Source organism: Chinchilla lanigera, unplaced genomic scaffold, assembly GCF_000276665.1.
Source record: "Chinchilla lanigera isolate Chin_1 unplaced genomic scaffold, ChiLan1.0 scaffold00050, whole genome shotgun sequence".
Taxonomy (NCBI): domain Eukaryota; kingdom Metazoa; phylum Chordata; class Mammalia; order Rodentia; family Chinchillidae; genus Chinchilla; species Chinchilla lanigera.
This window is the reverse complement of record NW_004955451.1, coordinates 5,885,245-5,899,054: the sequence shown is the minus strand read 5'-3', so window position 1 is coordinate 5,899,054 and position 13,810 is coordinate 5,885,245. Positions and strand designations below refer to the sequence as shown.

Here is a 13,810-nt window from a genome sequence, read left to right as displayed (position 1 = left end):
GCTCTTAAACTCTTTCTGAAGTAATACTTTTTTTTTTTTGGCCTTTTTGAGACAGGGTCTCACTATGCAGTTCAGGCTGGCCTTGAGCTCACTTTGTAGCCCAGGCTGGTCTGGAACTCACAAAAATCCTCCTGCCTCAGCCTCCGAAGTGCTGGGATTACAGGAGTGTGCCACCATGCCTTATTTTTTTTTTTATACTTCTCATTTTAAATCAATACTCAACAGATTTTTGTGGCAGTGCTGGGGATCAAACCCAGGACCTCATGTATGTTAGGCAAATGCCCTACCAGAGCTGCATCCCCCACATACCTACACACTGTGATACACACCCATGTTATGCAAATGAAAACCGGAAGGCATCTTCATTCACCTAGTGGCTCTAGATCTGATGGACTCCGTGGGACCGCCCTCTGTGAATGAGACTCCCCCACCACTGCAAGCCTGCTTGCTGGGAGCAGTTATAACCTCTTGCATTATTGTAAAACAAGACAACAGTGTGCAACACTCAACTACACAGGACAGCTTGGCGTAGACATTAAGTTCAATATGATTTTATTTAGAAATTGGCAAAGCTGAAGGTGGGATCTGGTCTGTTGTTAAAAGAAAGCGATTTTCATTTCGTATATTCAGCCACTTTAGCTTCTGAATAACAGAAAGGGCAGTTTCTCTTCAAGATCCTCACTCCAGCCCTGAGCCAGGTGCTCGGCATCTTGCAGCAGAATCGCACTTTCGCTGCTGGGAGGCACATGGCGAGTCCTCTCACCCGAGTGCCCTCCGCCTCCCCTCCAAGCACACGCGAGGTGTCATTTTCACCGCTCTGCACAGGTCCCCTGAAAATCTTAACTTTCAAGTTGGAAAAACGGTGAAAGGATCCCTTAACACTGCCCGCAACAAACCCAACCGCCTGTTAATTCTTGGCAACTACAAGTATAAAATACTTGGAATTTATAAGATGTTCCACATTTAATGGAACAACTCCAATGTTAAAAAATTAGGCAAAGCAACACGTTTTAATTTCTAAAATGTTACTTAAAAAACTTATCGAGACAAGATATGCAGTCTGTTCTTGTACCTGGTATTATAAACCTACGGCCAATACTCCAATGGTCGAAAAAACAGAATAAAGAAACCAAACATATAACAATGCCTGTCGGAATGTTATGTTTTAAATTTTGTTCACTGAAGGTAACCTGAAGAAAGAAAAGGTCTACAAACCAACACTCAATTTTAAATGATGAGGTAGATTTTTTTTCTATACAATAAAATGAAGATAACAAAGAATACACACAACTTCTAAATCTTCTTTTAAAAAAAAGCTCAAGTTGCAGTCCCCTTCACAAGCAGGACATTTATAGACCATGAGGTGGAGTGGTCAGACTCTGACGTCTTAGGAGTTGGAGGTGGTACTAGCGGGTTCAATAATCAGTCTTGGGTCAATCAACTCTCTCCAGAAAAGAGTGATCTGAGGAAAAATACAAAATACTCAGTTTCAGCATTTCATTTTGAGGTCATATAGGCTTTAGTAAGTCAAAAAATTTTAGGTTAGTCAAGTATTTTCCATTTGTACAGAATAGTTCAAGAACTAGAAAGCTGGGCATGGTGGTGCACACCTATAATCCCAGCACTAGGGAGGCTGAGGCAGAAGGATCACTGTGAGTTTGAGGCCGGCCTGGGCTACAAAGTGAGCTCAAGGCCAGCCTGAACTGCATAGTGAGACCCTGTCTCAAAAGGACAAAACAATAACAAAAAAAGAGAATAGCTCAAGTACTAGAATAATTTAGTTTCAGGAAATTGAGTTCAATAGGATTAGCAGAACTCACCTAGAATGCAGCTAAATTTTACATCAAACATATTTCATCTTTCTTTGATTTAGAGTGTGGGTTGTAGGGGCTGGAGACACCGGTGCGGTAGGAGGTTGTAAGGTGTCGGGAGGGTTGGCCGTGTGGATCAGCGGCCTGCTGACTCTTGGGAGCTGGAGGTGGCCCAAGCTGGTGTCAGGTCACTAATGCCCTTTCAGGGAGGTCTGTTCCTCCTATAAGTAGAATTGCCTAAAAAGTAACTGCTACCAAAAAAAAAAAAAGAAAAAGAAAAGAACTGCTACAATTCACTTAGAGAAAGCAAGGTGCCCTTGGTCACATGGATAGCTAGTGAGAGCCATCTAGTGTCAACAAAGAGAATTACATGCTTTCTAGTATACTTCAGGCCTCTGTTTAAAGAGCATGGGCCGCCAAGGTTTATTTTCCAATGCAGTTTTCTAGGAATACATTTTAACAAAAAGTGGAGCTTATCTATGCAAATAAAGTACAGGAGACTGGACCAAATGTACCAAAGCTACCCAAAACCCTAAAAATGTACTTCTCAAATAAATCCCTAAGTGTGTCATCACCCTTAAAAAAATGAAGGGAAGCATAGTCTGGTCAGGGTTTCTATATGTTTACAACTCAGACAAAATGTGAATCCTCAATATTGAAACTCACAAAACAATCAACACCACATCCCAAATATATATACCGTAAGAGAGAGAGCTTGTTTTTTCGAGACGGTCTCACTATGCAGTCTAGGCCGGCCTTGAACTCACTAGGTCGCCCATGCTGGCCTCAAATCCACAGTGATCCTCCTGCCTCAGCCTCCCCAGTGCTGGGACTACAGGTGTGTGCCACCACGCTGGCTTGACAGAGTATTTTCTTACGTATGTATCTATTGACTTTACAAGCTAGCCATGGCCAGCACTTTATCGTCTAAAAGGGTCTAAGCCAGGTACTGTAAAGGACAGACTCGTGCTCTTTGTCATTCTTTTTTTTGGGGGGGTGCAGGGGACCGGGAATTGAACTCATCACCTCAGGCTTGCCAGGTGAGCACTTATACTGCTGAGCTGTCCCCAGCCCTCTCTGTCATTCTTTACACTACCTCTGCTGTAACAAGTCAGAACCACAGCGGTAGCAGTGGCTAGAGGGCACATGAGGAGATTTCTGCGGGCCACTCAGGATCTCTTTCTTGGTCTGAGTCTGGTTACATGGGTGTGATTGTTTGGGAAAACTTTTCACACCATACACTATGTGCCCTTCTCCAGACGGTATATGCCCATAAAAGGGTTTAAGCTACACTATTCTCCTGGAATCACTATATAATTTTTTGGAAGCTAGGGTCTATGTAGTCCAGGCTGACCTCAAATTTTCAGTGAAGCTCCTGCCTCAGCCTCATGAGTGCTGGGGTCACAAGCATATCACCATGCCCGACTGAACTACAATTTTAAGCAGCTCTACCCTTTTGCTGTTTGGGCATCTTGTCATATAGCCTCCTGGGGTCCCTGATGGCACCCTGATTTGACACTGGGCACTTGCTACTGCTACTCCATAGGGAAGACTAGATGCCCCCAGGCCCAGCTCCTTGATGGTTTATATAAGGGCAGGCCAGGGAACTGCAGCGTCACCTTCAACCCCAGGTTATTCGGCAGAGAAGGCCCAACCAAGTAGCACAAGAAGAGATGCACACCTACCTTCTTCTCCGACGTCACAGCGTACTCCACTACCTCAGTTCCATTTTCATTGTGATAAACCAAGTCAAATTTCCCAGGTTCCTTCACGGCTGAAACCAGAAGGGAGAGAGGAATTGCAGTTGGTCACTTCTGCACAATTAAACTGCCCCCACATGTGGAATTCAGATCACTGGGAGAATAGTCACAACGAACCCAACTGCTGTGAAGGCTGGGCGTGCGCAGGCAGGCACGGAGCACGCAGTTACAGGAGGCCTCGAAGAACCCTGTGCCAGCAACAGCGAGCTTCCCAGCTGTTCATCAGAGACAAGTGTCGCTTATCAGAAAGGAATGAGCTCGCACGTCACTAGTACTCCCAGAACAGAATGTGGAACCACAAGATCATTGCAAAAGATAACCGTTCCAACAAGGGTGGTGACACGAACTATGCTTTCTCCTTAGAAACCGCACACGTCACTTCCTGGAGCACACGCGAGTCTCAGCCTCAGACTCGAGGACAGGCTCAGAAAAGACGGTGCAAGGTGAAACCATGCCCGGCAGTGATAATCCATGGGGAAATTATAATTGACAATCAAAAATGTGCCATCGAAACATTAAAACTCTTTACAAGGGAACGGCACAGGTACTTACTTACTACACTTCACTTCTGGGGTAGTTGGAGCAGTGCTCCGCTCCTGGTTGAGAAACACACTGTGCCCCCGCCCCCCAGCACCTTTTCTACACCCCTCGGACCATCAGCTCCTCTCTAGGTTGGGATCAGCTTCCGGCATTTCATCCTTTGAGCGTCTAATGCCATGAAACGGCTCTGACAGCCTGTTTCTTTTTCACTTTGTGGGATCTTTGTGAAGACTCTTGCTGGTGTCGCTCCTGGGAAAATTTTCGCCCTCTTTATTCTTGCCACTGTCCTCGTTCACACGAACAGCGGTGGCAGCGTCCCCACCACTTTGCTCTTTCATCTGTAACACCTTCATTCCATTTGGATGCACGTCTGGCACCTCACCACTTTTCCTCTCCCCACTGGGCTTTCATCTTTGTGGGACAACTCCCTATCTCAGTTATCCATTCGATAAAACAAACCAAAATAAAGTGTGTGCCTCCACCCTCCGGGGACAGGGAGGCAGCGCCCCCGCCTGCAAGCTGCCTGCTCGGAAACGCTAGACTCCTGCAACCACTGATCCTTGCTGGACTTCAAAAGGAGCGATGAGATTGGTCAGCGATCACGACGCCCCTGCTACTTACACAGTGGTTCGGCCACCTGCCGACTCACTAGTACTTCGTGCAGTTACAATGAGCACATCCGGGGTTGTCAGGGGACTGATGCTATTGAAACCTGGGCAACTAAAATTCACCTCTATCACAGCTACGCAGGGCAAGGACTGCTTGCACTTCTCATACAGACGAGCCGAAGTCACCGGGTAGCGCCCCCCACACACTGGACGTCATCACTGTGAATCACCTGACAAGCAGTCACCAGCTGTGTCCATGGAATTTGGTCATCGACAAACCTCTCTGTCCACCATCTCTAAAAATGGGGATTTCTACAAACGCAGCCACATCAGAAGAAAGCTGGAAAGCTGACTGATGTAAGTTACAGCTGATCATTTACTTAGTATCACGAAGGGATTTTGCTGAAAACTCTTTTCACTGATTTCTATTTAAATTTTCTACTCACTACTTTACTAAGCAAAAACAAACACAAAACCCAGAAACAATTCATTGCTTTAAGTCTGCTGAATGGAAAGGGATCTCCCTGCTCTCTGGCTGGGGACCCCACAACATATTCCAAGTTGAGCTCTCTGTAGCGAAGGCCCTTTTACGCCAGGCGTTCAGAACCAGTAGTGGGCAGTGGTAATCAGGGATGATACAGAGAAAACTTGAGATAATATGCGACTGGCTGGCACACGCAAGGCCCCGGGTTCGATCCCCAGCACCACCACACATAGATGAATAAAATAGTATGTGCCAGTGTGTACATACACACATCACAGTCTATTCTGACTAAGTCAACGAAAGTGTGTTCCTTTAACAATCTCTTAAACTAGAGATGAATAGGTCTTACAAGTTCATTAAGTAGAGATGTTTTTCTTTTATAAACTATACCCCTAATGTATCATCACAATTTCCAGTTTTGAGGTCTTTTTTTTGGAACCAAGGCCTTTGTATTGAGCTACATCTCCAGACTATTTGTATTTTTTATTTTGAGACACCGTCTTGCTAAGTCACCAATTTGCCTGGGCTAGCTTCAAACTTTGGATCTTCCTGCCTTAGCCTCCCAGAGTGCTGGGATTATAGGTATGTGCCATCATACTTGACTCATCTGAAGTGGGTTTTTTTGTTTGGTTTGTGTTGAGTTTTGAGACAGGGTCTCACTATACAGTTCAGGTTGGCCCTGAACTCACTATGTAGCCCAGGCTGGGCTCAAACTCACCATGATCCTTCTGCCTCAGCCTGCCCAGTATGTGCACCACAACGCCTGGCTTGTGGTGATTTTTTAAGTGATGCAAAAACAAAAACTTTGCAGGGCAATCCAAATGCAAAATCTTCCAAAGTTTTTTACAGAGTGCCTCCCAATCTTTCACAGATGACCCACCCACATGTAATTTAATAGCACCTTTCCCATAACGCTCCTGAGTCAGCATTCAACTTAGGTTACCTAGAAGTATTTCTTTTTGCAATCAATTTTGCCAGCTTACATAATCTTTTATAAAAGCAACATCATTACAGTGATTAAAACCACTAGTCTGACAGCTTTGAGAGCCAATGTGACACCAGTTAGCAGACAAACACCCCAAGGAGAGGAGCACAGGCCCCGGGCAGCAGGGTGCCAATCACCAATCATGGTGGCCAAACAGAGGCCAACGAAGAGGACACCTCTGTACAGGACTGTTCAGAACCCACTGTAAATATGAGGCGCCTACATTTCTGTTTGTTTCTAAAAGACTCACCAGGTAAGGATGACAGGATTTCTATGTCTACTTGCTGGGTCTCTGGATTGTGGCTTAATAGTTTTCCTTCCTTTCAAAAATAAAAGTTCAAGTCAAATATCAATATGTAAAACACTGTGAACACACTAAAAAACTGACTGATTTATAGACTTTAAAATGTTTAACATGGTAAAATTCATGTGATGTGAATTTTATCTTTTTTTTTTCAGTCATTTTGAGACAGGGTCTTGTCATAAAGTTCAGGCTGACCTTGAGCTCACTTTGTAGCCCAGGCTGTTCTCAAACCTGCAAGGATCCTCCTGCCTCAGCGTCCACAGTGCTGGGATTAGAGGAGGGTGCGACCACGCCCAGCTATGAATTTTATTTCAATAAAATATTTGCTTAGCATTCACAAGACACCAGGTTTGATCCCCCAAACTGTTAAATTATAGGATGAAAACAATAAAAACTTTGTGCCTGAGAGCTATGATCTTCCTTCAAGTTTCAAGTCATGGGCTGGGGATATAGCTCAGCTCATGCTTACACCTGCCTGTAAGCATGAGGTCCTGAGTTTGATTGCTGGTACCAAAAAACCCCACAAAGTTTAAAGTCATGAAGGAATGGACACTTAAATGTTTGTGTATCCAAATTGATTAAAAAAAAATGACTAAAAATCAAGATCAGGGTAAGGGAATGGCATACACTTGTAATACCAGCACCTAGGAGGCTGAGGCAGGAGGATCTTGAGCTTGAGGCCAACCTGGGCTACACAGTGAGTTCAAATCCAGCCATCCTACAGAGCAATACTCTATGTCAAAAATAAACAACAACAACAAAAAAAAAACAAAAACAAAAGACTCAAACTCAGAGCTGGGGAAGTAGCCCAGGGGTAGAGCACTGGCCTAGCATGTGCAAAGCTGTGGATTTTGTGGATTTGCTCCCTAGTACCACACACACACACACACACACACACACACACACACACAAAATCAAGTTCATCATTTATATTCTGTATTCTTCCCAGGAAAAAAAAAACTGGGAGACTTTACGGTGATAGTAACAAACTTACATTTTGTTCATTTTATTTTGCTTTGTTTTTTGAAACAAGGTTTCACTGTGTAGTTCAGGGTGGCCTTGAACTCACTATGTAGCCAATGCTGACCTCAAATTCATAGTGGTCCTCTGCCTCAATCCCAAGTGCTGGGAGTACACATGGGCCACCATACCTGGCTGGATGTTGTCATTTCCTACTCTGTTACATTACTTCCTTTAAAACTATAATATCCATTCAGGTAGTAGTAAATATAGCTTTACCTTTACTATACTGACAACTCCATTTTTCACAAAATTTCTTTGCAGAAACAGGGTCTCACTATATTGCCCAGGATACATGAACTCTTGGGCTCAAGTGATAGGCACACGTCACCGTACCCAACTGACTTATTACTTTAAAACAAATAACCTTACCTTATAGTCAGAGACATCAGGAGAATAATCAGATGTTAGTTCCAAAAGCTAAAAAAGAAGACAAAACCTATGAGGACACAAATCCTCTAATGCTGCCCTGGTCCACGGCTCCTCCCTCCTGCCCCCAGGAAAACACGCAGCCCCAAGGGGTCCATTTCCACTGACCAAGGCTCCCCCACAAGCCCTAGACAAAGCTGCAACCCCAGGGGAGAAGGGCTTTTCTAACTACGTCTTTAACATCACTTGCGAAGTGCGTTTACATGCAAGGGGAGCTAACCTTTTTTGTCGCAATTGTTGCTGTTGTAAAATATACCTTAAATGCAATCTTTTCTCCGACTTGCGGGGCAGCTGCTAACAGCGGTAAGAGACTATAGTCCTTCTTGGGTATCTCTACTGGATTCTGAAAAACACCACCAGTCATGGGACTTGGTTACTGGGTGGGCGGGGGAGTGGGGCCACATGAGGGGAGTCCAGATGCACCGAGGGGGGCAATGCGGTAAATACTGACCTGGATGATAGTGGATGAGTTTATTACGATCTCACGGAGTTGCTGCTGCTTCTGATACTCAGAGTTTTTATTTAAGACACAGGGCAGAGCTTGGCCTCGTCCTCGACCTCTCCCCCGCATGCCCCGACCCCGCGCCCCTTTCCAGAAAACAAGGTCTTCTCCTCGCCCCCATCCTCTGCCGAAGCTGGGCAGCGGGACAGGCTGTCTGTCGTGGCTTGGGTCAGAAGGCTTCCAGCCCGTGGCAGCCGGCGTGTGCAGGGATGGCCCTGGCCCCGGGCAGGCCCTTCCTGCCGGGAGGCCGGCTGTCTTGGAGAAGCTGCACCCGTGCTCTGGCGCCAGCTTAGAGGCTACGGGCTCGTCACCCGACTCCGAACTGGAGTCTGAACTGGATGACGACGAGGACGAGGCCCTGGTGGCCTTGCCCTTGCCAGGACCGAGGTTAAGGGCGGCTTTTGTACACAGTTTGTTGGCAGCTGCATTTTTTGTAGAGGGCCCGTCCTTTGGTAACTCAGCCGCCAGCTTCTCGGGGTAGTTCCCAGCCTCCGGGGTGGCAATGCTGAGCCGGTCGCTGCCTGAGCACGGAGAAGACTCCGACCCGGAGGAGGAAGCGGGACTGTCCTGGGCACCAGCGCCGCCCCTGCCCTTCCTTCTGGCTTTGCCCACGCAGCAGCTGGCAGAACCTTTGGGGGGACTACAGCTCGGGGCGCTCCGCTCTTTGACCGCCTGTGCTTTGAGAGGCTTGCGGTTCTTGGCCTGGTTTTTACACTCACGCTTCTCCTTCTTCTTTGGTGACTTCCTTCTGGCCTCTCTGTCCTCGTCATCCCCCGCATTGTCACAGGTCGCTTTGTTTCTTCGCTTGCTTTTCTTCCTCACAGGCTGATCGGGGCCAGCGTCTGCGTGCAGCTCCGAGGCCTTCTCCGTACTGCTGCTGTTCTCCTGCCTCTTCCAGTGCTTCTTTGACAGAACGTAGCCGAGTTCGGTTTCTTGATCCTCCTCCAGCTTCGAAGGCCGCTTCCTGGCTTTCACAGGTGGCAAATGAGGATCGCCACCATTGCTGACTAGGACGGAGAGCTCAGGAACTTCGCTGTCTTCTAACTTGACTCTGTCAGAATAAGAGCAAATGCCGGAGTGAGCAGATTCAAAAGCCTGTCTCCAGGACGAAGTTATCCGCTAATTCACCACCACCAGCCCATGAAAAGCATCAGATTCCCGACGGACAAGAGACTCCGTCTGACGAAATGCTCTACATAGCATCACTCACAGTCCACTTCCATCTGGCCAGTTTTATTCCTGAATGTCCACCGTGCCCCAAATGTTTTCTATACACGTTCTCTGACCTAAATACCACCCCAAAGTAGGTAGCTTTCATTTTACAGGCTGCAAAATTACAGCTCACACAGGCAACTTGCTCAAGACCCACAGCTGGTAAGCAGCAAAAAGGCACTCAAACTTCAGTTTGTCTAACTTCAAAACTCACCATCTTTCTGTGATAGATATGGCACTTCCCCTAAAAGGTGATGATGCTAGTTATCTGTTCTGTTTTGGAATGTGTGTTTCTTTTTTTTAAATGAGATGTTATTTATTTTTGGTTTTGTTTTTTTGAGACAGGGTCTCTCTACATAGTTAGGCTGGCCTTAAACTTACTATGTAGCCCAGGATAGCCTCAAATTCACAGGAATCCTCCTGCCTCAGCCTCCTGAATGCTGGAATTATAGGGGTACATCACTGTGCTTAGCTGAGATTGTATTTTTAATATGGCTAATTTTGTCAAACATAGACTCAACCTAGGTATCTCCTGACAGATAAGTAGTTAAGGAAAATGTGGACTATATAAATATGTACACATATACACATAATGGAATATTACTGAACTATAAAAAAGAGTAACATTCTTTCATTTGCAGCAACATGAATGGCACTGGAGGATATGTTAAGTAAAACAAGTCACCTACAAAAAGATGAATTCCACGTGTTCTCACTCATATGCAAAAGCTAAAAGGTTATCTCAAAGAAGGAGAAAACAGAGCAGTGATGATTGGAGCATGGGAAGAACTAGGGGGAAGGATGGAACAGATGTAACTTCTAATATCCTACAGCGCTGCAAGATAACTACATTGATAACAATTAATTGAACATTTCCAAATAGCTAGCCAGAGGATTTACCAACTCCAACAAATGCTAAATGTCTGAAGTTAGATGTGCCAGCTACCCTGATCTGATCGTTACACTGTGTGTACGTATTGAACTGGAACCTACGTCCTATAAATATGTACAATAATATGTGTCCATTAAAAATAGAAATATATTTTAAAGTAATATAAAGAGACTTTATTTTAGAGAAATGTCACAAATTTATGCTCTCCAGGTACCGGCAGCAGCCCACCACAGTCCGCACACGACAGTTTGTGGTGACTGATTTTCCGCGTCGACTTGACTGGGCTGGAGGGTGCCTAGACACCTGGTTTCATATTACTCTATGACATGTCCGTGTGAGTGCTCTTGGATGAGATTAACACTGAAATTCGAAGACTAAGGAAATTGCTTCCACCCGACCCACTGAAAGCCTGAAGAAAACCAAAATGCTAAGTAGGGCTCATCTGCTTTGCCTGACCCTTCACTGAGACACTGGTCTCCGGTCTCCAGACCCGGACTTGGATCAGAATTACACCGTCAGCTTTCCTGACGCAGCGCCCTGCCGACTGACTGCAGGTCTTGGGAGTTCTGAGCCTCTGCAATCATGTGAGCCAGTTCCTTATCATAAATTGTGTGGGTATGGGTGTGGGTGTGAGTGTGTGCGCACATGCATGTGTGTGCATCTCCTGTTAGCTCTATTTCTCTGGACAGCCCCAATATACATTTCATCCAAATTCATTTCACCATAGGAAAGCAATTTTCTCCCCTCAACTGGCAACACCTAAATCTGATACGTGCAGTCTGACAACAGATGGCTTGACAGTGTCCCCAGAGTTGAAGAAGAAACAGCAGGCGCTCCAAAGTGCTGGCTGAAAACACATTATAGTTACAATGCACTTATATCCAGCTATATATCCCAAAGCAGCTATTAGCATTATCTCACTGCATCCCAAAGAGGATGCATCTACGAATATCTGGCTGAGAGGTATGACCAGTGACTGCTGGGGCTTCGCTACCTACTGTTTCCAAAGTGGATTTCCATTTAGGAAATATTCAGACAGAGCTGGGGATATAGCTCAGTGGTCAAGTGCCTACCTACCATGCCCAAGGCCTTGGCTTTGATTCCCAGAATTGGGAGGGAGGAAGGGAGGGAAAAAATTAAGACAGCAAAGCAAAATGCCACCCAGAGAACAAGGCATGGTTCCCAAGTCTGCTTAGGTTCCAGTCCTTTCAGGGGACATGTTTACTCTAATAATGTTCATTTCTCTACATGGATCACAACAAACACACAAACAAACAAAAGTGAGTGTTGCCCTTTTACAAACAGAAGTGAATTATCTGGGTAATTAGTGATGGAAAGAAATTTGATTCCAAGGAATTTCTAGAATAGATCTTCCACTTTTCATTCCAACTCTGCAGGGAACACTGGACAGTATTTTCAAAATGCAAGTGCCCTCTTTAGATCTGCTGTTTTGCTTACAGGATTTTGTTACGCAGACACGCCCACCTGCCTGGCTTGACACCCCACCCCACTGCCTGTCCAGGTCAAAGTGATTGCTTGTGATCAAATCCTTATGCCACTGTTACTAATGTTGAAAAATCACTACCTCAACACTTCGCATCTGTAAAGATGACAATGATAACAATGACAGTACTCAAATGGGCTACTGCACATTGCAGCATGCCTGGCACACAGCAAGTGCTAGCTGAATGGCAGCTCTGATTTTTTTTCTTTTAAACACAATGAAAGCTGTTAGTCCTCTGACAGACACATTGATGGGTTTTTAATGAATGTGTGCGACTGACTGAAGATAAAATTCAACAAGGAAGTTTCAAGGGGGAGGCCTCACCCTGCTGGGCCCCACCAGCTCCCCGCAGCCTCCCTTCTGCCTGGCTGAGGCTTGCAGTGGCCACATTATCCCTTTCACAATTAGAAGCATAAAACCAAAAACTCTAAAACCTTAAATTTAGTCTTTTCCTATGATCTGCTCCATTTACCATTGAAGCCAGCTGCAGAGATATTTATTTATTTTTCCTTTTACAGCATGAGGGATCAAACCCAGGGTATATAGTAGGCAAGCATTCTACCACTGAGCTACATTCCCAGCCCTCAAAGAGATGTTTTTTGCCATATGTAACTGTGCATTTGAAGCGTTTAAGAAGAATTTGCCTGGCACCATGCTGTAGTTATTACTTGTAACAGCTTTCATGTTTGTTTTTGACATTGTTATTTTCATTATCCAGAGTATAATTCCCAGATGATTCATTAGTTGAAATATAACTGTAGTGAGCCAGCAGCAAGTTATTAATTCACTAGGCAGACGAAAGTTCAGAAAGCAAATTTAATTGGGACAGAGCCCTGAACAACTGTAGTATTTACATAGCACCTGCATTGCAGAGAGAATGTAGACCTGAACAATAAAAAGGGAAAAAGATGCTTACTTCAAATTGTTATTTGAAACAGCTGTATATCACTAATAACTCACAGTGTGAAGCTCTGGATTGTTTCTAATTTTTTTTGTCTTTAATGGTTTGATCAATCTTTCCTTCTTACATCTGGTAATCTGAGTAACTTCGTTGAAGATAACAATATGTACTATAACAACCACTGTTAACTCCTACCATCTTCTTTTGCAATCTTGTATCGTTTTTTGCTTTTGTCTTCATTGTTGTTATTTTGTTATTGCTTTTTTCTCTTTAAAAAAAAAATAAATCACAGTGTTCCTGATTTAAGAGTGAAAAATTCCCTGATGTTCTGAAGTAGTTTTGTGATTCTGATATACTCTAGAGAAAGCAATAGTCAACAACAAAGGGAGCCGGGTATAGCGGCACAGCTCTGCCATCCTCACTATTTGGGAGGCTGAGGCAGGAGACTGCAATTTAAGGTCAGCCTGGGCAATTTAACAAGACATTGTCTCACAATAAATAATCAAAAGGGCTGAGAATGTAGCTACGTGGCAGAATACTTGCCTACCATGCCCAAGCCCCTGCGTTCAATCTCCAACAGGCAAAATAGAACAAGACAAGCAAGTGAAAGCCTTGTTCACAACTCTAGGGTAATTCACTGCGTGATCAGGCCAATACAACCAATCAGAACTGACACGATCACAACTCAACCCTTCCTGAGACAACTCAACCACACAGGCAAGTCTCGCTACTATTGCTCCTAGGTACCTCAGCACCGTTTTTATATTTGTTTGTTGTCTTTTTGAGATAGGGTTTCACTATGCACTTCAGGCTGGCCTTGAGCTCACTTTGTAGCCCAGGCTGGCCTCAAACTCACAG

The 13,810-nt window shown here is 44.9% G+C and overlaps 1 protein-coding gene across 2 annotated transcripts in view; it reads right to left on the bottom strand.

The window, feature by feature from the left end:
• Positions 1 to 529: 529 nt before the first annotated feature.
• Positions 530 to 13,810, bottom strand: part of Coil (coilin) — a 14,293-nt gene continuing 1,012 nt past the window's right edge. The window contains exons 2-7 of one of the 2 annotated variants that reach the window (XM_005394065.2): positions 8,393 to 9,494; positions 8,162 to 8,284; positions 7,885 to 7,932; positions 6,439 to 6,508; positions 3,497 to 3,585; positions 530 to 1,462 (exon numbers count right to left, since the gene is read on the bottom strand). In XM_005394065.2, coding sequence (XP_005394122.1) covers positions 1,388 to 1,462; positions 3,497 to 3,585; positions 6,439 to 6,508; positions 7,885 to 7,932; positions 8,162 to 8,284; positions 8,393 to 9,494 — 1,507 coding nt within the window. In that variant the 3' untranslated portion in view covers positions 530 to 1,387. The remainder of the gene's footprint in view (positions 1,463 to 3,496; positions 3,586 to 6,438; positions 6,509 to 7,884; positions 7,933 to 8,161; positions 8,285 to 8,392; positions 9,495 to 13,810) is intronic. The other variant, XM_005394066.2, reaches the window with a different exon arrangement.